We start from the raw sequence: 23,848 nt of genomic DNA, 5'->3' as shown, positions 1-23,848 counted from the left end.
ACAGCTCATTGCACGTGTGTGTGTGTGTGTGTTGATAACGGCACACTGCACATGTGGTGCCACAGGAAGTAGATGCTGTCTTAAGAAACACTTACTGTTCATCCTTTTACGTTTATTTCAAGATTTGAGAACATGCCACAGTAAGATATCCTTTCTCTTTCACCCTGTCTTTCTGTAAACATAAGTATGCATGCCAATGTACTATGTATGTGCATGCACACAAAAAATATACACATAGAAAACATGCATGTGGCTAGATATATGTGCATGTAGGAGTGTGTGCAATTGTTTTACCCTTAGCACTTTTATACACCAGCCACAAAAGCCTTGAGTTGAAGTAGTAAGAACAAAACTGAAGGAACAGTCTCCCAGCTGCGATTGTCATGAAGTACCGAAGCCATTCTGCCTCGAAGGCTCTGTTTGCACCTGGCTTTGCTGCTCTTCTGTGGTTTGTTTAATTTTTATTTAATTATTGTTGTTGCTTTTGTCCCAGAACCCTAAAGAAAGCTTAATACAGAGACACTGAGATGAATAAAGTGACTCACTCGGCTTTCAAAGATTATACAGGGAATAGAACGGACAAGAAAGTACAGATACTATGGAAAGCCAAGCTGTTTCTCCTTAATAATGTGAGAGGTAGGAAGGCAGTGGGTGTTTGATGCTGACTGAAAGTATAGGGCATGGGGCTGGAGAGATGGCTCAGAGGTTAAGAGCACTGCTTGCTCTTCCACAGGTCCTGAATTCAATTCCCAGCAACCACATGGTGGCTCACAACCATTTATGATGAGATCTGGTGCCCTCTGCTGGTGTACATGCAGGCGAAACACTATATACTTAATAAATAAATAAATCTTAAAAAAAAAAAAAAAAAGTATAGGGCATAACCGATTGGCATGTAAGGAGCTGAGACAGGCAGAGTCTTACATAGGAGGCCAGAGTGCAGAGGAACTGAGCAGGGAAGAACAGGCCTTCGGTACAGCTTTGTCAGCTGAGCAAGGTGGGGGAGGCAGAGATGCACCTAGCACCCAGGTGGGAGTCAAGCCAGTAGCCTGCTTGTCCTTCCTGCCATCTTCTGTATTTTTCTACAAGTTACATGTTAAAGAAAAGAAAGAGAGAATAAGAAGAGAGGAAGGAAAGATGCCGAAAATCCCAGGACGTGGCCTAAGCTGTTCTTACACAGATTTGGGCTGCTAGGTTTTACTTAGACATATAAACTTGTGCATATATGTGGCATGGAAGTTGAGGTTAAACTGTGTAGGGGGCAAAGAAGGAGAGGAAAATCAGGGCAGCAGGCCTGGGAAAGGACATGTTGAGGGCCGAAGTTGTGGACAGAAACTGAAATATGTAAGTAAATACTTTTCACAAGCGAGAAGTGAAGAACATGTTTACGGATTGTTTGGGGGCCTTGTTAAGATGTCCCTGTGTTTGAACCACATTTGTCTCAAGACTCTTGGCTTGAAAAATGAGACCTTTTAAAAAAGACTTGGTCATTACTATTAATTACATGTGGCTGAAGCTCAAGTGATCGTCTCAAGGTTACCTCCCTGGACACTTCTGGGCCAGTCAGGGCTGGCCTGGCCACAGACTGGATTCTGCTGGATCCCTGGTATCAGTTGGAATCAGCTCTCCAACTGTGAGGTCACGACCCTCATACAGCAGGCACAGAATAATTAGTGACATGATAGACAATGCGATGTTAGAAACACCCGTTTGTTTGGCCTTCACAATGTGCAAGAATGTAGCTTCCCTGTCTCTATTAATCGGCTATTTTAAAGATGACCGTACTTCATCTAGGAGAGATGAAGTCAGATCAGACCTCTAGAAAGGGTGTTGAGATGCAAATAAACATTTGATGTTACCTGCTTGCTCTTGGAAGTTAATATCCTTATATTGCCTCTATTAGTATTTCTCTTTCCATAATAAGGTTCCATGTTTGATTATGACAGAGTAAAATAGCTTCACTTTATTTTTAAACATAAAATTTTATATTAAAATAACTTCATGTGAAAATTTCCATAGTGCATATTTGCTTCTGGGGCAGCATATTGCTTAACGATGGAACAATATGCAGATAGAAAACCACAATTTAAATCTCTCTTCAACAATGTATTAATTTGCTTCACTAGCTCTCCTCAGATGACCCTGTGAGGGAAGGGTTCCGGCAAGGGAGAGGACCTACCTCTCCATTCTGAGGTGGGATTGTCAGCTCCATGTACCCGTGAGGGATGTATTGCTGACTGTAGTTAAAGCGAGGCTTCTTCATGAGGTGGGCCCTGACGGTTGAGTAGGCTCCATCACATCCGACAATGAGGTCATAGGTGACATCTCTGGGAACTTTGTCAGGTCTGAAAAAAAAAAAAAAAAAAAAAAAAAAAAAAAACAGAATGAACCATACCACCCATAAACCAAAACAGAAAACAAACGAAAAACTAGTGAAAACGGTAGCATATTTCTACTTGGGTGTAAAAAGCAAACTCTAGAGGTGACTAAAAAGCTCTGACACATTCAACCTAAAGCCTGACTTTACCTAACTTGAATCTGCAGATTTAAAATGAAGATGAAAGTGCTTGTCATAGATTTTGCTTTTGAAAATGAGAATAATGTTCAACTACCCTGGTACTAAAGTCAGACACGCTATGCTCCTGAAGTGTGAGAGCTGAAGGAAGGAAATCTTGAGAAAACGAGAGCACAGTTCCAACATGGAGGGGTAAACAACCTCTAAGTCCCTAGTGTGTGGGTGAACTCCTGAGCACTGCAGGGATGTGACTAGGACTTGCTCAAGGAAAGAGGCGTGGCTGGAGTACAAGACACCAGACAATAATATAAAGAACAGAACATTCATGTCCTTTGTTGACCTCTGGGATTGGTTCCAGAATATCTGTATCTGCAGATGCTCCAATTCTTTATGTCAAAACAGCACAGTATCTGCCTCTGGCCTATGCACACCCTCCCAAATGCTTCAACTTCCTTGTAGAAATGTTCTGTGAGAGGCTGTATCTTTAGGGAGCGAGGGCAAGAATCAAAGTATGCGTGTGGCCAGCATGGAGAACTGCTTTCATTTTTGTGTTTTCTTGGAGATGCAAATCTCTATTTTGGATCCTTTCATTCTGAGGTTGGTCACAACAGTAGTTAAAGAGTCTTTATATAGGGGAGGTTAACTGGATGATGCATAGAGGGCGAAGAGGGAGAAAAGGAGCCTGTTTGGATATAAAGACAAAAGTTTACTTTTCTGGTTCTGGCAAAAGGCAGGACATTATTTCTTCCATTGGAAGGGACGACTGGCACTTTCAGGAAACTGAAGTCAAAGAGGGGACACGCAAGAGGCGAGACCTGGACCCCATCATACCACAGAACCAGGAGAAGAATGGCATGCTGGTGAGAACGCACAGGGGCGAGCACACCATGAGGGATGGTGACCAGGCTGCAGCAGTGCCAGGGAAGACAATAGAGATGAGCAAGCCTTCCAGGAATCTGAGCTAATGCCAGTGTTGCAGGGTTGGGACATCACTGATCAGGACCTCACTGAGACCAAGAATGAAGAAAAAGCCTGAGCACATATGCTAATGCTAGAGATGAGAATTTACAAATGACTGTGAACCCGTGACTGGATCTATGACCTTCTGAGAGTGGGACTTTAGAGGACATAGAACTGGCCAAGGTCAGGCAGAGAAATCACACCATGACACAGGAAGGGAGACACAAGGCAGGGTAGGGCCACTTATTTCCAAAGAGGATGAAGTCTCAACAGAGAGTGATTACTGGAGCAGGGAAATTACCAGGAGTTGCCAGTTCTGGGTACCCAGAAAGCATCAGAGGATAATTCTCGAACAAAAACTCCTTAGTTGTGAAGGCTGTTTGGATTTCCCCTTCAGTAATCATCTAACTCTTCCAAAAGAGGCAAAGAACAAAGTTTACGGGTGGAATTCTCCACTCTTTGCCCTCTGAAGCCAAAAGCCTGAACAGCAATTACCCAATCACGGTGACAAGCCCTTCTTCAGGACTGCATGTCGACAGCTTGTGGCCAAAGTGCACCTTCGCATTGGGGTATGACTCCACAGCTGAGGGAGAAACAGAAGGTAAACAGAGCTGAGTTTCAAGTGTGACTTCACTTCATCACACTGAAATGCTGGTCATGTTCTGTGATAGAGACACTGCTTAGTTAATTGACGGATCTGTTTATTTGTGACTGTATCCCAGGCTAGCCATGAGCTGAAAATGCCCCCCCCCCCGATTCTACCACCCGAAAGCTGGGCTTCCATGTGTGCACCTACCATACCAGAGAAGATACTTTTTCTTAATATGACATGAATTTGTCAAAATGGTAATCTGACAGCTGTTTTGTAGATAGTCTAGTATAATTTGTAATAATATAGACAAATAAAAAACTGCCATTGTCACTTAAAACAAAACAACTAATAGTATTGTACAAACTCCTGCACCCCTGTGATCGTTTGTGCCCTTGAAAAGAAACAGTTGTCACATATATTATTATTAAAGCTGCCTTTATGGCTGATTGTAACTGGGAATGTTTGGCCATTACAAATGTCTACTCCACCATCCAGGCGTGTCTCTTTCTGTTCTGGGCTTCTGATTCATGGTACTACATGTACAACATATGAACACTGAGAAACTACAGAATCAGCCGGCCTTGGTGTGGTGGTGCCTGCCTGTGATACGTCACTCAGGAGGCTAACGGGGGGAGTCGTGAGTTCAAGGACAGCGGGAGCTACATAATAACAGTGTTTCCAAACTCAAAAGGAATTAAATAGCTATAGAAATCAGAGCTTATCTGATACAATTATGCTGTCTTTTTAAAATTAAATTTTAGTATGCCAGATTACATAAAGCCATGCGCATACAATTGGAATATTACACATCTGGCTGGCATTTGTGGTCCCAGACTGGACAATGCCACCTTAGAAAATTCACATAAAAGAACATTACATAAAGGATCTTTTTTTTTTCTTTTCTTTTTTTTTTTTTATTAATTTATTCTTGTTACATCTCAATGTTTATCCCATCCCTTGTATCCTCCCATTCCTCCCTCCCCCCCCCCCATTTTCCCATTATTCCCCTCCCCTATGGCTGTTCCTGAGGGGGATTACCTCCCCCTGTATATTCTCATAGGGTATCAAGTCTCTTCTTGGCTACCTGCTGTCCTTCCTCTGAGTGCCACCAGGTCTCCCCCTCCAGGGGACATGGTCAAATGTGAGGCACCATAGTACGTGAGAAAGTCATATCAAGGTCTCCACTCAACTGTGGAGAATATTCTGACCATTGGCTAGATCTGGGAAGGGGTTTAAAGTTTACCTCCTGTATTGTCTTTGGCTGGTGCCTTAGTTTGAGTGTAACTATCTCATGGCAAAAACACAACTACACAAACGCTCGACTGGAAACAACATCAAAATTAAGACTCTTAACAGTCACTGGTCATTAATATCTCTCAACATCAATGGCCTCAATTCTCCAATAAAAAGACACAGACTAACTGAATGGGTACATAAACAAGATCCAACATTCTTCTGCATCCAAGAAACACATCTCACCCATAATGAAAGGCATTATCTCAGGGTAAAAGGTTGGAAAAAAATATTCCAAGCAAATGGTCACAAGAAGCAAGCAGGCGTAGCCATTTTAGTATCGAACAATATAGACTTTCAACCAAAATTAATCAAAAGGGATGAGAAGGACACTTCATACTCATCAAAGGTAAAGTCAACCAAGATGACATCACAATTCTGAACATCTATGCTCCCAATACAAGGGCACCCACATTTGTAAAAGATCTCCTAAAAAAGCTTAAATCACACATCGATCCCCACACAATAATAGTGGGAGACTTCAACACCCCACTCTCACTGAAGGATAAGTCATTGAAACAGAAACTAAGCCGAGAAATAACATCATTAATCAATGCCATGGGTCAAATGGATCTAACAGATATCTATAGAACCTTACATAAAGGATCTTGAGAATTACTTTTTTAAAACAAAGATTTACTTATTGTCAGTATTCTGCCTGCGTGTGTGCCTGTACACCAGAAGAGGGCACCAGATCTCATTATAGATGGTTGCGAGCCACCATGTGCTAGCTGGGAATTGAACTCCTGACATCTGGAAGAGTAGCCAGTGCTCTTAACCTCTGAGCCATCTCTCCACCCCCCTGAGAATTACTTTTACAAAAAGACTGTTACAAGTGTCTTGATTCAGGAATTACTGAATGTCCCAACCATATCTATCTTGTTTTCCTTATTATTGATACTGAATAGTTGAGCAAACCATGAAACAATTGTATATGAAAAGTGGGTCCATCCGAGAATGGATTTACTGCAATGTTTTCAGAGGGAAGGTGATTTAGTTAGAGGAAAATGCGTATTTAGTAGTTGATCAAATGTGTGGGATGGGTGGATCACATGGTTCATGACTTGAACTGTGTGTGTGTATGTGTGTATGTGTGTGTGTGTGTGTGTGTGTGTGTGTGAGAGAGAGAGAGAGAGAGAGAGAGAGAGAGAGAGAGAGAGAGACAGAGAGAGAGACAGAGAGAGAGACAGAGAGAGACAGAGAGAGAGAGAGAGAGAGGCATACATGTACCCCTTTATTAATTTGATGAGGTGCATTCCTAGAGAAAAGCATTATGGAAATGTCTTTTGTGTACACCAAACTGTACTTTTTTTTATATTTCAGCTCTTTAGTATTAGGTGGTGTTTTGTATATAATACTAAAATCAGAAATTGAGTCATTAAAAAGTAAAGACTTTGGAATTAAGAGACTAAAGTTCACTTGTAGACTCTACCACTTGTAACAATGGTTCTGAAGATCCCTAAGCTCCCGTTTTGCCATTTGTAAAGCTGGGATAAACTTGACTTCCACCTCACATAGTTGTCAGGGGGTTGTGGAAATCGGGCGTGTGAACCACTTGTTATAGTGCGTGGCATATCAGTCACAGCTGGCTACTGTTTTCATCTTAGTAAACTCGGGGTATGTTGAACAGGTCTCCATTGCTATTCCTGAAAGCTTGCTTGTTTTCTTCTTAAGGATCAACAGGGGTGTGTGCAGTAAATCATTCCCATTCCACTCACCATCTAGGCAGAAGACAGTTCCAAATATAACTAGAGATGAAATTAATTCTGTGGAACATCTAATGTTCTAATAAGGACAGAAAGGATACCAGGAGTATGAGTAGTAATCAGGGGGGGGCTGGAGACTGGTTCCCAGGACTATGGGTAGTAATCAGGGGGTGGGGCACTGGTTCCCAGGAGTATGGGTAGTAATCAGGGGGCGGGGCACTGGTTCCCAGGAGTATGGGTAGTAATCTAGGGGGGGGGGCACTGGTTCCCTAAACTGTAGATTTGGTTGACAGCCCGGTAGCTCTCTATTTATGAGTGGTCCTCTCTAGTTACTCGGAGAACAAACTTGAGTGCTAGATCTTGCGCTCTCATATCTTCTTCCTTCTCTGCCCCCTCCACACATCCTCTTTGGTCTCCTACAGACAAGAATCTGGCCCCCACTAGCCCTCCTCTAGCTCCCACTCTTCCCCTCCCCCCAACTACACTGCTATGTAACTTTGCCTGGGGCTTTGTTTGGCCCTCAGGGACTATGGCAATGGCCTCAGGGTTGTAACCTCCTTTCAGGCTACACATCTTCTCTTCCTGACATGCATGTCTAATAGGGCCCCTGGCAAGGTGTCTGCTCCTGTCTGTTGAGCCCCTGGACTGTGAGTCCTTGACTGAACACTGTGTGGAAGAATTGAAGCGTCTAAGGAATGAATGAGCCTCCCATAGGTAATTGATGAGATGAGAAGAGACACCTGGCAATTTTACTACTATTTCTTTTTCCAAGGCCTCTGTGATGTACACAGTCTGACTCTTTATAACCCATAAAAAGGAACAGCAACCAAACCCTACTAAACCATGTGACAATCTGAGCATTCTCATGGGCTTTACCCAATCCAGTGAACAAAAGCATTAGACTTACCAGTCAGTAGGTCCTTGTTTAAGGTTTCTCTGCTTATTGAAAGGATATACTGTAAGAAAAACAAAGTAGACATTGTTTCCAGACAGGGGGCAAATGTAACCCTAATTTATTCAACAAAAATAAATATTTAGTTAGCAGAAGGCTGTAAACTAGATTTAAAACCATTCACTTAAGTTGTGTGATAATAATGATGATGATAATAATAAACAACTCTAATCAAATATGCTTAAATATAATATCCAAATTTTAGCTTAGGCGTTCTCAAAATTTGATACTATAAAAATCAAAACCTTCTCATACAGTTGAAGTATTAGTTTCACTGCTATAATTTTAACATTGTAACTTTCATATTTCCACCAGAGCTTGCTAAATAAATACTTGTTTATTTGCTTCACTATTGATAACATGAGAGCAATGCACTGTTTCCCAAAAAGCAAAACCAAAAAAAACTCCAACTACTTCCAAAGCCTTAACTTTAGAGAAAACTGTGTGTGACGGCAAGTAACATGGGGAATAGGAAGGCTGCTGCTAGCTATGACATATGTTGGTTTTTTCAGACTTTGTGGTAAAATGTAGCAGGCTGACTGTCCTATAACGCAATGCACATGGTATCTAGGGACCATCGTGTTTTAAGCATCAGTTAAAATGTTTTATTTTTAGTTAGGTTTAAAAGCACAACGAAAAAAATCAAATCAAATAAAAACTGATGCATAATAATATATCTTGAGTTGCTTGTATTCACCTTCATGCCTGTAAAGCCATAAAAACTTAAGTTTAAATATTTACTATTTTATATCAAAAATATCTATCATGGACCATGAAAGTCACAATTCAGTGTTATAAATTAGAGTAGTGGTCTGAGCCTTTAATCCCAGCACTGGGGAGCCAGAGGCAGGCTGATCTCTGTGAGTTCGAGGTCAGCCTGGTCTACAGAGTGAGTTCTAGGACAGCCAGGGCCATGCAAAGAAACACTGTTTCCAAAACCAAACCAAACCAAACCAAGCCAAACAAAGATGGAGTTAGAGTGAATTCATTGTTTAAATATCTAAAGCATATAAAATTTCCAAATTAGGGGAGACATGCCTGGTAAGCTTTCCTGTAACACTGTCTTTGTTGTAAGAAGACAGACTGTTCTTTAACTCACAGTTCTGTTTTCTGGATTTCTGTGTAACTAATCACGGTGTTTCAGTGAAAACCAAATGTGTGTTCAGAGTGTGTAAGGCCAGGCAGGGGCTGTGGCTTGTCAGCATGTGCAAGGCCCCGGGTTCCACTCCCATCACAGCGAGGAGACATTATAGGAGATGATAAGAAACGCTCCAGTTATACATATTTGAGTTAATGTGATGAAAATATTCTTCATATGTTAGTTATAGGGCATTTGTGCTGTGGGAACCAATAGGACACATTGGTCCAAGAGGGCCACCAGGGCTTCTCCATGCATCTCCTTCTGCAGCACTCTGGATGGCATTGCCTCCTAAGCAAGAGTCAGGGTCTCTCCTGCCACAGCACACACCTCCAACACCTTAGTCTGAAACGCTGACCCCTCAAGGAATAAATGAGTAAAGACGTCTAAAGGAATAAAGGGGCTGTTAGGAGCAAACCACAATCTATTTGGAGATACGTAATGCAAAAGTTTTAATGCAGACTGTTTCAACTACAACAGGGAAACACAGTTACTTCCTCTGCCCTCAGCACCTTCAAAGGAGAACGCCTCCTACTCAGGGAGCGAGGGAAGACAGCTTAGGAGTGTGACTGAAGTTGACCGCCTCTGTGTATCACACGGTATCTTGACAGTCCCCCAGGCAGGCTAGGAGGGAGAGGGCAACGTCCAAAAAAGCCAAGAAGTATCTGTACATCGTACGGGGGAAGGGCTAAGAGACAAATAGCTAGAGGAGGAAGGGTCAGGAAGGATTTGGGAAGCCAGTTTTACACATGAATATCTAAACTGTGTGTCTGGTGCAAAATGCTTCACCCATGGCCCAGATCTCTTCAGCGAATTCATTCTCTCTCCCTCTCTCTCCACCTTCCACTGTCCCTCTTTTGTGTGTTTGTGTGTATGTGTGTAATATACGAGTCTGATGGGTGCGGTTGGAGACCGTAGTAGGTCATCGGATGTCCCACTCTGTCACCCTCTGCCTTATTCCTCTGAAACAAAATCTCTCACTCAACCTGGAGGTAGGCTGGCAGCCAGCAAGACCCAGTGAGTCTCCTGTCTCTACCTCACAGCCTTGGGATTGCAGGGATGATAGGTGTGCCTGTACCTGGCTATTTATGTGGTTGCTGGATCATTGAGTGTGTGTGTGTGTGTGTGTGTGTGTGTGTGTGTGTGTGTGTGTGTGTATGCAGGTGTCTGTGGAGGAAGGCAGAGAAGGTGTTAGTTTCCCAAAGCTGGAGTTACAGGTGTCTGTGAGCTATCTGTGGGTGCAGGGGCCTGTACTCAGGCTCTTAACTGCTGAGACATCTCGCCAGACTGGATGTGAGGGATTTGAACTCAGGGTCTCATACTGACACAGAAGCGCTACTAAGGAAGTTTTGTGCATAGAGACTGATGAAGGGTGGACTTGATGTATATGGCTCTTGGTGGTACTAGCCAGTACTGGGTGAGAGGGACCCAGGTGCCAAGAGGCTTCAGAGGCCAACAGAAGGTGGGCTCCCCAAAGATGGGAAGAACTCTTGGAGTCATAAGGATGACTGTACTTCCTAAGGCAGAACAATTGAGTGGTTCAAAGCAACTTGATGTAATTCTTTAAGGGCAAGGCGGCCTTTGTGTTGAACTAAAATGCAGTGGATGTCAACGCAATCATGTGGAAACTGAAGAATGAGGGTGGCTGTAAACTTAGTAGTCACTCAGTTCATCAGAATTGAGAAACAGCGTGCGGTGGAAAGGGACCACTTCCTCCCTATCGTAGTGAGGGCACCAACAGTGGAAGTCACACACACACCTGCTCCCTCTTGGGGATTGAGAAAGCACCATGAGTAGCTCTTTGAGCTCTGACTGTCACACGAACTCTGGTGCCCCTTTTCTGACCATGTCCCCCGGGTGGGGAGACCTGGTGGCACTCAGAGGAAGGATAGCTAGTTACCAAGAAGAGACTTGATACTCTGAGAGCATATATAGGGGGAGGAGGTCTCCCTCAGTCACAGACATAGGGGAGGGGAGAAGGGGAGAAATGGGAGGGAGGGAAGAATGGGAGGAAACAGGGGAAGGGCTAACAATCGAGATGTAATATGAATAAATTAATTAAAAAAAAAAAAAGAAAGCACCATGGCCTCTGGTCCTAGTCACTCTCTTCATCAAGTTTCTCTGGTATTTGAACTACCATTTCTTTGTTTACTGGTAAGTGGTTCGCCAGGGCTCAGGAGTGAGCTCAGCTGGATGGCTTAGCTTCATTGGGATGCTCCAGAGCAATACAAAACAGTAGTGAGAGCGAGCAATGCAGCTATAGGCAGTGCTTCCCGGCTTGCCGGTCACACCTGCACACACCTCCGAGAAGAAAGCTGCCTTAGCGTTGCCCTTGATATAGCTCATGCAAATCTGTAGGCTGCTTCCTCTTCCGTGAAGCCTGGCAGCTGGATTCAAGCTCAAGGACTCTAAAGATTCTGCGCTGCTAGAGTGAGCTTTCAAGTTCTCACCTCCAAATCTTGAAACCTACTTTGCGTTTCAGACTTGAAGCTTAGAAATGAAGTCTCGCCCAGCCTTCCTCCGTCTGATTAGGTTAATTATGTCTTGCTACGGACTTCAAATTCCTACAAAATGTTTCAGATTTTACTTTCTCAGAAGCCTTCCTGTAAACTACAACTTCCTCTTTTCTTCAGACCACTTTTCCATTTCCTGTCCATACCACACAGTGAGGCTTCCCTCATCTTGGTTTACTGAAGTCTCTTCCTGTGATCCTGATGGCTGTTCATTGCCCTGTGCCTTCTAAGGCATGGCTCCATAAAGAACAAGCAAACCATGAATTCTCTCTTGTTGATGGCTATTTGGGGCCCTCATTCTCTCTTGAAGAACTAAACACAAGGGTACAATTAGCTATAAATACCCATTTTCTTCCAGTTATGGATGTTAGCATGTAAAAGACAAGAAAAACCACAGAGCAGGATAACGGATCTGCTTTCAAAAACGACATCACCATCCGGCCTCTGTTGTTTTAGGAACTATAAAGTACTGATAGCATTTCTGGTTCATTCTATACAGCAAATCTAGGCCAAGAGGATCATTTAGGGGAAGGCAACTGCAGTGCAGAACACTCCAGAGTTGTCCTTATTCATGATACCCAATCACAAATAATACCATAATTATCTCTAATTGAAAAGGAGGTGGGAGGTAGAGGGTGCATCCCAAACAGCTTGGCAGCAGGAGCCACGCACAGAACAGGAAGTGACTTCATATGAGATGAGTAGCAGTAGCCCAGTCTTTGTCACGGCGTTGTCGGCCAGACCCTGCCTACAGTAGCCGCTATGAACTAACTAGCTACCTAGTATATATATGTCCAGGTGTCTAGACAGAAGCTGGAGATGTCAGAGTTAGTACAAGGAGGAAAAGAGGGGCTCACAAGCAAGAGGCACACCGCAGGCTAAGTTAGAATTGACATGTAAGCCACTGCATCCAGTGTAAACGTACCTGTGACTTGTTCCCGTAGGGGATTGCAGACTTCTTTCCCGAGAGAGAGTGGATCATTCTGGCTCTCATGGGCACACCTTTGGAAACTATCTGAGGAGAACCAGAAATAACCTTTTCCATTACTGTGCCAGGAGAATTAAACAGATGTGAAGTTAATTGTGATTTTTTTTTTCAGTTAAAGTTTTTAAAGGGGACTCAGGAAGCCCAATATGGTTGAAAAGTCACTCAGTGAAAATTTTGCTCCCTGGTATGCCAGGGCTTCTCTAACTTGGAAGAAAATGAATGTTTATCTGGTTTAAGCCAGATGTCACAGACTACAGGGAGTGGCTAGGTGTAGAGGGGACTGAGTGGGGGGCTAAGTGATTTTCTGATGACTATAGAAAGGGTCCCTGTGAGGAGAAGAATGCAATCCTCCGTGGTTTCTGTTGCATTCCCTTGGCTGTGTATTCTGCGGCCACTGGTAATGTTGCATGCAATAGTAAGTAGTTCCTTTTCTGTCCTCCTTCACAGATGGACTGGGACCTCTAAGGTGAAATGGATCTTTTCCTCTCCTAATTTGCTATTGATCAGAGGGTTTCATCATCGAAACTGAAAGGAAGCTAGGGCACCCCTGCACACCCAATCAGAGATCTCCTTTCCTGTAAGAGCCCAGAGTGAGACATGAGAGCACATGGGTTTGGAGTGTCCTTTTCCATATCCCCCAAGTCTGCCATGTCTCAAGTCTTTAGACATATCATCTGTTAAGGGTTCGCTAGCTCATCAAATTTGGAATTTTCCAAGATTTTGCAGAATGAATTTTCATGTGTAGTTCATTAGCAACAGATGGCATTTCAAATCAGGATAAATATCAATGCCATGGACTTGTTGAAAACCATCAAGGACTTCATACACACACACACACACACACACACACACACACACACACACACACACATACAAACGTATGAGGGTTAAGACAATGGCTCGGTGAGTGAGAGTGCTTGCTGTGCAGGAATGAGACCCATCTCAGTGGCAAACCAAAGACTCTGTGAAAGACCTTGTCTCAAGAGGATAAGGTAGAGACTGGTGGAGCAGGACACCCAACACTCTTGGCATTTGTGGGTACTATCATGGGCATGTTCATCCAAGAAATACGTGAACACACAGGGCTAACACACACACACACATGCATAGTCACACAATTTTTTTAAAGAAAGAAAACTGCATCAAGAATGTACCTGATCTTCTAGACCAATGGCCTTCAAGGCCTGCCGTCCTCGATAAGAAAGGGCCAAGTTAATGCTTCTTCCACGTGTAAATTTAGCTACTCGAATATCTAAAAGCAGGAAACAGACTCCATGTTGCACACACTTTCTTAAATGCTCCTAAGGAGTAAGCAAATCCTTGCATTTGAACAATTAATTGCTCAATTCAGAATCAAACCGAAAGACTCATTAACTCATTTAAAGAACATGTCAAGTGAAAATTAGTATTCAATAAACTTAAATCAATGAGGTTTTAAAGATATTTTATTAGTTCTTATATCTTAAAATTCTTTTATTAAAATGTCTTCTATTCGTAATATCTAAAGAAATAGATCAAGGGATCGGAAACTCTTCGCCCGTTTTCTTCTCATGACCAACTTACCTTCCCTAGCTTCATACACATCAACTTGAAAATTCCTCTTTGCCAGAAAGCATGCATTGAGTGCTCCAACCTAGAAATCAAAATCATCTTTTTCATGTCTTCATCTGGTTCTGTACATACACAGATATTTTGGTGGAAAATGCAATACTGTATATGGAGAGATATATTAGTTCATTCAGTATATTGAGTTAGTTGTAGTCACTGCCCGAGAAGACTACAGGCAAGACCAGTCCAATTATCTAGGCCTGATTATGCCTGAAATTGGAGGTTCATGAGTTAAAGATCTGCCTGTGCAACTTAGAGGCAGCCTGTCTCAAGATGAAAAGGGCACTGGGGACACTGCCTTTGACTAGCATGTGCAGAAATCTGAGTTCATTCATCAATAATAAAAAAGGAAAAGGAAAACAAAACAATTGAATTAATTCAAGATTACTTGAACTTGCAAACAGAAAGAATATAAAAATGTAGGCAGTTTGCAGAATAACTACAAACAAACCCCATATGACCTCTTAAACTTTATAACTCATACTCAACTAAAAATCTAGAATATTTTTGCCCCTTCTAACACCCTCCCCCACCTCTACCTAAATACCATACCCTTCTTTTTCCTTGGAGATGGATGCTTGAATTTTTTGGTAATTCATTCTTGATTCTTCATAGTTTCACCACCTAGATCTATCTCCCTATGGAATATAGTTTAATTTTGCCCATCTTTGAACAATATACTTAAGACTCACAGTTTGGATTTTTAAAAATTGGCACCTGTTTCTTCAACACAGATCATGTTTTGGAGGTTCATCCATATAAAAATCTCAAACCATCTATTACTTACTTATGTCTTTGTGTGTGTGGTATATACATATGTGTGCACATGTGTGTGGGTTCAATGTTTGTGTGGAGACCAGAGTTCAGCATTAGGTCTTTTCCTCTATTGGTCTCCATCTTATGTTTTAGCTAGGGTCTCCCATTGAACCTCAGGCTGATGTATTGGCTTGAGTGGCTGACCTGCAGGCCTAAGGGATCTGCCTCTGTGTTTCCCAGCCCTGGGGTTAAAGCCGTGCTTCACTGACTCTTCTTTAGTTGCTAGGGCACGTACGCAGGTCTTCCTGCTCGAGCAATGAGTACTTTGCCCACTGAGCTTCCATCATAACAACTGTAAAGACCTAGATGTTGTCACATGTGAGAGGTCACAGGGACAAGCCACATGTAGTTTATTCTGTCAGGAGCTTGAATCCCAGAAACCAACACCAGCTGTCAAGTATGGGCATGAGCTGTCTGGCCAGTCTGGTGAAGCCTTGGATGTGACTCCTGCCCCAACCACATTACAAACCTTCCACTAGATGAGACTCAGTATGCCACTATTTTAGGACATTCAGTTTTAGGATGGTTTATTACATGACAACAGATAATCCTAACAAGGGGACTGGTAAATCTTCCTGGAGACTAAGTCAGCCTTTGAGGATTGGGAATGTTGAGTCACATGGAGAAGAAGCAGATTTCTTTTTCTATCAGAATATAATCATAACTGCTCCTTCTAAAGTTATACACATCGGTTCTGGAAGGGATGTAGCTCAGAAGACAACAGGGTCAGAGAGTAGGCATGAGCCCAAGAAGGCTCATTAGAAATAAATCCCTGGAGCTGAGCTCGGTGGCTCTCACCTTTAATCCCAGCACTCAGGAGGCAGAGGCAGGCAGATCACTGTGAGTTCGAAGTCAGCCTGGTCTATAAAGTGAGTCTAGGACAGCAACGCTACATAGAGAAACCCTGTCTTGAAAAAGAAAGAAAGAGAGAGGCGGGGAGGGAGAGAGAAACTCCTCCTATTAAGGAAAACATCCAGATGAAAGTGAGGAAGGAACACAAGCCACGATCTAAACGATGGACAATGAATAATATGGCTTCAGAATGGGGAGCCCGGGGTTTAGAAGCAAGGGATCAATTCATCCACTCCCTGAAAAATTAGCTTCAGGAAAGGAGGCCTAGTAAGCAGTGTGGTAAACAGGGGTCTCACTGGCTATGCCAGGCACAGCATCCAGTGATGGGCTGTGGGCTACTTCCATGGGTTTATGCTCCTTTGCGTGGATAAAAGTTGATCCTAGGATCTAGGGGGAAAAGGATGACCTGAGTGGAAGGTTTGTTTGGGTCCTTTCTAAGGTTGGAAGTTGCAGACCGTGCCTCATCCTTGGATTTCTGGGATAGTTTAAGGCCCATCATCGCTGTCACCATAGTATAACTCAGACATGGGACAGCTCCATAACTTGCCTATGTTTCTTCTTAAAATTTCCCCCCATTCCCTGCTTGTTTGCAAATGTGTGGTTCCTCAAGTCAGAGGAGGGAAAGATAGAACCTTTGCTCCTGTGGACAAAATAGGATTCATCCTGGTTTCTGGATAGTGAAATCATCACGCGCTAGAAATCATGAATTGACAGAATCACTTCCTTGTCACTTGTAGTTATTATGTCAAGTTAAATATTCACATACTGTGGCATATACCCAAGAGAAGACTCTGTGTGTGTCAATGAGGGGACACATTGCAAATGGTCATCACGAAAGAATGGACAAATACATTCTGATGGATTTATGCAAGGAAATGCAACAACATGACTTTTTAACACAGTGTAAATGAAGAGGGAGTTGCAGGTGATTCATACCATGGGGTGTTCTTATAAAAAAGACGATAGAGAGACAGAGCCATGGGTATATTATGTATATCATTAAAATACACATTTATGTTTATTAATGCATCATGATCATATGATATGGATATGATAAATGTATAAATTAAAAAATATTCAAGGAAATGATCTCATGGATGAGGAATAAGAGGTCAGTGAGAGTCATGGAATATGTTAGTTCTTGTGTTGTGGGGGGCTCGTGGGTGCTCAGTAACCATAAACTAGTAACTGCAACACAAAGTAGCTAAGAGCATCTTCTCCAAGTCCAGTCACAATAGTATATTAAACACTATGGGAAATCCTATTCTGTGACATTGAGGTTCAAATGAAGCTTAAATGAAAACATAGGCGTAATATGTTCAGCTGCCAAGGATGGTCCGTATGGCTAGGAATACAGATTTTATGCTCTAAATTTATTTCCTCATCTCACTGTCAGTAGAAAGTGCACAATTTGGATTAACATCTTCAATTGGTAGGTGGCAAAGTGACTAAGAAGACAAGGACATATACATGGAAATGTGATGTGCCAAGTGCCCCAAGCGTCCTTGCCTCTGTTGAGGCACAGCTGAATTCCTGACCATAGGGAGAAAGGATGGAGGAAGGAAGAAACTGGACAGGATTAGACACCTGGGCATAATAAGCCAGACTTCCTGAGGCAGCCACCCATAGTGACATGGCCATCTATGAATCAATTTTGCATTTGTTTTAAATAACTGCATCAAACGCCTACAAAAGTAAACAGCAAATGAAGAGCAAGGAATAAAATTTTTGCATTTAGGCAAGTGTGGGTTCTGTGAAGTAATTCAGAACCCCCACAAGACTACTGGAGAGATAGAGGCAGGGGGTATGGAGTTAAAACTTCTTTGATGAAATCAGAGCCCTTGTAAAGCCTCAGAGGATGGAGAAAGGTTTACAGAAACATCAAAAGTATCCCTTGACCTGCTGAATAAAGGAAGATAGAGTTCCACAGCCCATCGAAGTCCATCTACCTGTTGGTAGGATGTCCTGGGGATGGAATGACAGAGAAGTCTCCGAGCCTAAAGAGTGGGAAGCAAAAATGAATGGCCACACACAGGACCCTGGTTAAACTAAATGGGTCACAAAACAAAACTGAAAGTCAGGAATCTGGGACATAGGTGTGGAGGAGGGAGGTAGGAGGGAGATTAGAAAGGGCAAGGAAGAGAGAATAAATAGTGTCCCTTTTACACCGCAAGGCTGTCAAAGAACTAAGTAATCAAAAAAAAAAAAAAAAAAAAAAAAAAAAAAGCTACAAAAAAGAAGGAAGTATGGTACATCTACACAGTGGCATTTTATTTAGCCGCAAAGAAAAATAAAATTTAACATTTACAGGAAAGCAGATGGAATCACAGATGACTTTGTTAAGTGGAATAAACAGGCTCATATAGACAAACAGCATGTTTCTTCTCATGTGTGAAATGCAGATTTCTATATGTGAGGGGGCATGAAAGTAGGAAGGGAGCTGTGAGGGGGAGGAGGAGGACTACAGTGAGTGGGAAACCATCAGGACAATAAGATGTATACATATACCATGGGGGGAGGGTGAAGACAGCAAGAGGGATGGAGGGAGGACCGGGAAGGCACTGTGTGAAGAATGAGCAAGAACAAAGTATAATGGAATACATATATGCAAATGTCACAAAAGAAATTCATTTCTTTGCAAAAAATAATTTAAAATATCAGTAAAAATCCGAATTGAGATTTATTTTAGTATTAATAAGATAAGAACACTAAGGAAGGTCAACAGCAAGCCCTGTACACATGCATATCAGTAACATTTGCAGAAATTACAGACTTGGCCCAAACAGCACACTGTAAAGACTTTGACCTGAAACTACATGAATTTTGTGAGTTTCCTTTAGGGAAAGTGAAAGTTCTGAGTGACCCATTTTGGCATTAGGAAGGACCAGGTGGAGGATAATGTAGAGATCTCTGTATGAAAAGCGCAAAAAAGGGTAGGAGAGTTGAGTTCAAACTCCCAGGCTCAAGTTTCCGCCCGAGAAGAAGTATCTGGGCAAAGAACGGTTTCCTAAGCCTCTGACTGGTGACAGACACTCCTGGTGCCTCTGGGCTGTATCTCCTATCTTGGCTGAGTTCATACCGGCTGTGGGGGTAGAAAGATCTCGAGGTCACTGAACAGCAATAACACTTGAAACCGATTTCGCATCAACAGCATTTTGAGTTTGGAAATCCGCTGTCAGAAGCAAATTCTCAGCAGCGAACTTGCTTCAGGATGTGTGTAGGAAGCCATCTCACTGCGAAGGAACAGTTTGAGTACCATTTCGGGAGAAAGCTACAGAAAACTGGCACACGTTCGCATCTTCTAAAATCAGGTGGACTTGTTCCCTTCCCCTGAGATTTCCGAGATGCTTAAAGAGCCATCACTGAAGCTACCCTAAGTAATTCATGAAAGCATACCAGCTTTCCAACTGGTCTTGTCTCCTAATTTCCCTAGATGTTGCCTATAAAAAGCCAGAGGATTTGTTTGTTTGTTTGTTTGTTTTGAGGTAGGGGCTTGTTATAAAGCCCAGACCTGCCTGGAACTTATTCTTCCTCAGCTTCCCTGGTGTTGTGATGCCCAGCATGCACTACGAGGCCCAGCATGCGCTGCGACGCCCAGCACGAAGGGCATTCAAAACCGTAGTCTACCTTCTTACTAAAGTTCCCCCAAGGCTTTCAAATACAACGCAACTTTGAATAAAATCCAGACCACTTCCCGGATCTTCCAAGATGCTGTAAGCTCTGGCCATGTCAGTTTTGCATCCTGTGGAAGTGGCTGGTCCTATCCCCTTGCTGGTGGGGCTGTCCTTGACCAGACTATAAGCAGAACCTGCCAAGACCCTCTGCACGCAATGCCCTGTTTGCATTGCTCTTGTAGCTCACGGCATACTTCAACTGTCTTGTCTCCTTTTTCATTGCCTTTTTCCTCCCTAGAATTGTTAGGATTCCGCTTCGTCTGCCTACCTGTGATATCACTGCTTACCTGCCATGGGGCGTGGCCCTGCCCAGGGCCATATAAAAGACAGACCCTCCATGTGGCTCTCTCTCTACTTCTCTATCTCTTCCCTCCTCTCTACTTCTCTCTGTCTCTCTGTCTCTGTGTCTGTGTCTGTGTCTCTGCCTCTGTCTGTCTGTCTGTCTGTCTGTTTCTCTCTCTCTCTCTTTCTCTCTCCCCCCACGTGTCTCCAGAGATGGTCTCTGTATCCCCTTATTAAACCTCGTAGGAGGATCTGTTGCGTGGTGTGATCCCATCCGTCTGTACAGCTTCCCCGTTCACCTCTAACCTCCGCTGCTCACTTCTAACAAGAATGCCCACTCCTTTATCTACAAAGGCAGCAATACACACGTGCTCATTTTGTTCGGCAGTTTGACAGAAGAGAGTTAGAGCAAAGCCTGGCCTGAAGCCCAAAGACCACAACACGTGCAGCTCTTCCTTTGTGCTGTTTTGCTCGGCTTTGTTGAGACAATGCCTTACTGTACGTACCAGGTAGACCTCAGACTCACTCCACTCTGCTGCCTCAGCCTGCCAATGTCTAGCATTACAGATGTGGGCAATTATTTCTGCTCCTTTCTAGGCATTTAAAAATTTAGAATCAGATAAAATACCTTTAATATACCTAGCCTATCCATTTCCTGCAAGCAACACAATTTTATTTTATTGTTCTTTATGGGAGAATAATACCTATGGTGTGTGTGTATGTGTGTGTGTGTGTGTGTGTGTGTGTGTGTGTGTATGTGTGTGTGTGTGTGTGTGTATGACCTTTTCTTTATCCACTCATGTCCCGGTGGGTACCTAAACAGTCTGTAATCTAGTTGTTGGGAGTACTGTAGCAATGAAGACAGGCTTATTTTTATCTCTACAGTGAGCTGACTTGATTATTTTAGATATAAACTAAGAAGTGGTGTAGCTAGAGTGCAGAGAGGTTCTATTTTTAATTTTAAGGAACATCTGTGATGATTTTAATTAATTGGAATATATTTATTCTAGTAGAGTTCTACTGAGAGGAAAAATGTACAGTGTTTTTTTTTGGGGGGGTTGTTGTTTGGTTTTGGAGGGAGCTAGTTTTGGCTGTAAAAATGTGGTACAGGGCTGGAGACATGGCTTAGCTGTTAAAGGCTAGGCTCACAACCAAAAACATAAGAGTTCACTTCCCAACACCCATGCTGTCTTTCTAGACACACACACACACACATACACACACACACACACACACATACAATGTGGTACATATTCACACTCCTTCCTCCACAGGGGTGAAATTCAACACCATCTCACATCTTGCTTGGTCTGAGTGATATCCCTGTAACTTCACCTGTTGAAGTAGAAAGTAAAGGGCTCACTCACCATCCTGTCACATTGGCAAGTCATTTGAGTGAGCAAATGTGTTGTTTCCCATTTATCTAAATACCTAGTGAGTATCTAATAGATTTTAAAACTAGTAATTTACGGTGTCTTGAACCTCTTCTTCTCATTAGAGAGTACTGAGTTAGTTTATTAACAAGAGTGGGGAAAATGTTTTTAGTAAAACCCATTCCTATTTTAAAAGAATAGCCATGTTTGGGAGCAAAATAAAGTTTATTTTGTTTTTGTTTTTCTCATTTTTGTTGTTTGTTTTTTAGAAAATACTAAACCAAAGTGACAAAAGAAAACAGACATCTTTATATGTAGTAGCTATAAATTACCTTTCCTGCCCAGGGGCCTCTGCTCAAACTATTGCACTAACCAAGGACAATACAAGTAGTAAACATCGAACCCCTACTGTGATCTACCCAATTGACAGGACATTCTCCACAGTTATCTGGAGAGTGGGGACTGACTCTGACATGAACTCTGGTGCCCCATATTTGACCACCTCCTCTGAGTGAGGAGGCCTGGTGGCACTCAAAGAAAGAATAAGCAGGCTACCAAGATGAGACTTGGTAGCCTATGACCATATAGAGTGGGAGGAGGTCCCCCTCAGTCATAGACCTGGGGGGGGGGGAATAGGGTGAAAGCAGGAGGGAGGGAGGAATGGGAGGATATAAGTGATGGGATAACTATTGAGTTGTAATCTGAATAAGTTAGTTAAATTTAAAAATTTACCTTTCCTGGGAAGAGCAATTTAAAACAAATGCTGCTATCTGAACTTATCGCCACGATGGCTGTTAGTGAGTTAATGGATAAAGACAGTATGGAACACATACACAATGGCTCAGCATTTTGCCACAAAAGAGTAAAATCCTGTTATTTAAAACAGGAATGTGTCTTAAGTCACTTTAATGAAAACAAGTGGATTTAGAGGACATCAGGTTAAATAAAATAATGTAAGGACATAAAGACAAGTTTCTGTTACTTATGGAAACACACACACACACACACACACACACACACAGCAGGGGAGAAAGAAAGAAAAAAGAAAGAAAGAAAGAAAGAAAGAAAGAAACAACTAAAAATTTAAGATATACTGAGAGGGAGGCATGAGGGAAGAAAGAGAGTAGAAGGGTAGACAGACATGATTAATACATAATATATGCCTATATGGAAATATCAGTGATTAATATGAAATAATTACTAATAAAAAGCAATGCTTATTTATAGTAGGTATATTTAAACATTAGAGTCAACAATCTACACATGATATCATAATCATTAGTGAGATAATAAGAAAATAATAAAGATACACCCAAAGAGCAATCCACGCCTGAACACACTTACCAAACCACCACCGATAACAGCCACTCTTTTTCTTTGAGTGTCAGACGATGCCATAGCTGCCAGAACACCTCTGTCCAGGTTGGAACGCTCTGTCCTACATGCTTGTGTTTTGTGATCTTTTAATCGCCAGTAGCCCAGAGTTTTTGTGAGCCAGGAGCAAGGTTTGGTCAAAGCTCACTTCCTTTCATAGCGTTTAACTCACTAGAAGCCTAAAGTCCAATCAGCTCGGCTCTCAGAGACAATTCACTGAGAGAAGCAAATTTTGAAAAGCCCAGCCATGTGCAAGACACTTAGAGAAAACAAAACAAAAAAAGTCTTGGGCTTTTCTTCTTCTTTTTCTACGGCGCGTGTTAGTTTCATTTTCATTCAAACTTGGGTATGAATGAAACTTGTGTTATCTGAGTTTCTGAAGCATCTTCCACTTCTCAGAGAGTGAGACGACCTTAGTTCACAACTTACTCCTGTTGCTGAGACCAACCAAGAATCTGGCTTGAAGGCTCCTCGCAGGGTGTTTGCCTTTAACAGTCTTCTGTCTTCATTGTCTCCTGAGCCAGAATTTGTAGATGTGTAACCAACTGGCCAGATTTTCGCTTTGTTTGTTTTTTCTTGCGCCGGACTTTAGAATCTAGTTCGTGCCTGCATCTCTAGACATGTATCTGGCGTCAGGACGTCTAATCACTCTTTTGACATTCATTTTTTTTTTTTTTTTTTTTTTTTTACTTCATACTTGGTTTGGGTGTCTATTCGTGAGCTGAGCTTTCCTGGAACGTATTGCGATATAAAATACAATGAGAGCATAAATGAAGATTTATTAGTTTTTCTAATTTCTGGGGAGAGTGTGAGGAAATCAAGGTTAGGGTTAGTTAGGTAGGGACTGGAAGGAAATGTCACTCGATAGCTCCCCCTGTGGGGGAGTATGGTAGAGGTGCTAGAAAATGGCTGGGTCACAAAGCATGGAGTTAAAGACACAGCAAGGGCACACAGGGAAGAGCAATTCTCCTATGAACTCTGTCTCCGTGGGAGCCAGCTTCTCTTGTCTAGAGACAAGCATCTAGCAGTGGTTTTGCTATGTGGATTCCAATGTTCCTCTAGAAGCCTCCGTGTCCTCCCCTTTCCCTCTCCTCGGCCTTTTCCCTCTTCCTACTTTCTCAGTTGACCTCAGTTTCTCCCTTTCCTTTTCAGTATAAATGTTAGCAAATTTCACACCCCTTTCCACCCCTCCCCCCTTTTTTACTTCTTTTC

At 42.5% G+C, this 23,848-nt stretch overlaps 1 protein-coding gene across 1 annotated transcript in view; it reads right to left on the bottom strand.

The window, feature by feature from the left end:
• Window positions 1-22,851, bottom strand: part of Kmo (kynurenine 3-monooxygenase) — a 33,615-nt gene extending 10,764 nt beyond the window's left edge. Inside the window, exons 1-7 of the mRNA XM_051147943.1 lie at window positions 22,607-22,851; window positions 14,221-14,290; window positions 13,812-13,909; window positions 12,595-12,684; window positions 7,974-8,022; window positions 3,971-4,058; window positions 2,180-2,345 (exon numbers count right to left, since the gene is read on the bottom strand). Of these exons, the coding sequence (XP_051003900.1) occupies window positions 2,180-2,345; window positions 3,971-4,058; window positions 7,974-8,022; window positions 12,595-12,684; window positions 13,812-13,909; window positions 14,221-14,290; window positions 22,607-22,660 (615 nt within the window). The 5' untranslated portion in view covers window positions 22,661-22,851. The remainder of the gene's footprint in view (window positions 1-2,179; window positions 2,346-3,970; window positions 4,059-7,973; window positions 8,023-12,594; window positions 12,685-13,811; window positions 13,910-14,220; window positions 14,291-22,606) is intronic.
• Window positions 22,852-23,848: the final 997 nt, after the last annotated feature.

This window comes from Acomys russatus, chromosome 6 (assembly GCF_903995435.1).
Source record: "Acomys russatus chromosome 6, mAcoRus1.1, whole genome shotgun sequence".
Lineage (NCBI taxonomy): Eukaryota > Metazoa > Chordata > Mammalia > Rodentia > Muridae > Acomys > Acomys russatus.
The sequence above is the reverse complement of the archived record's forward strand: the minus strand, read 5'-3'. Positions and strand labels throughout refer to the sequence as shown.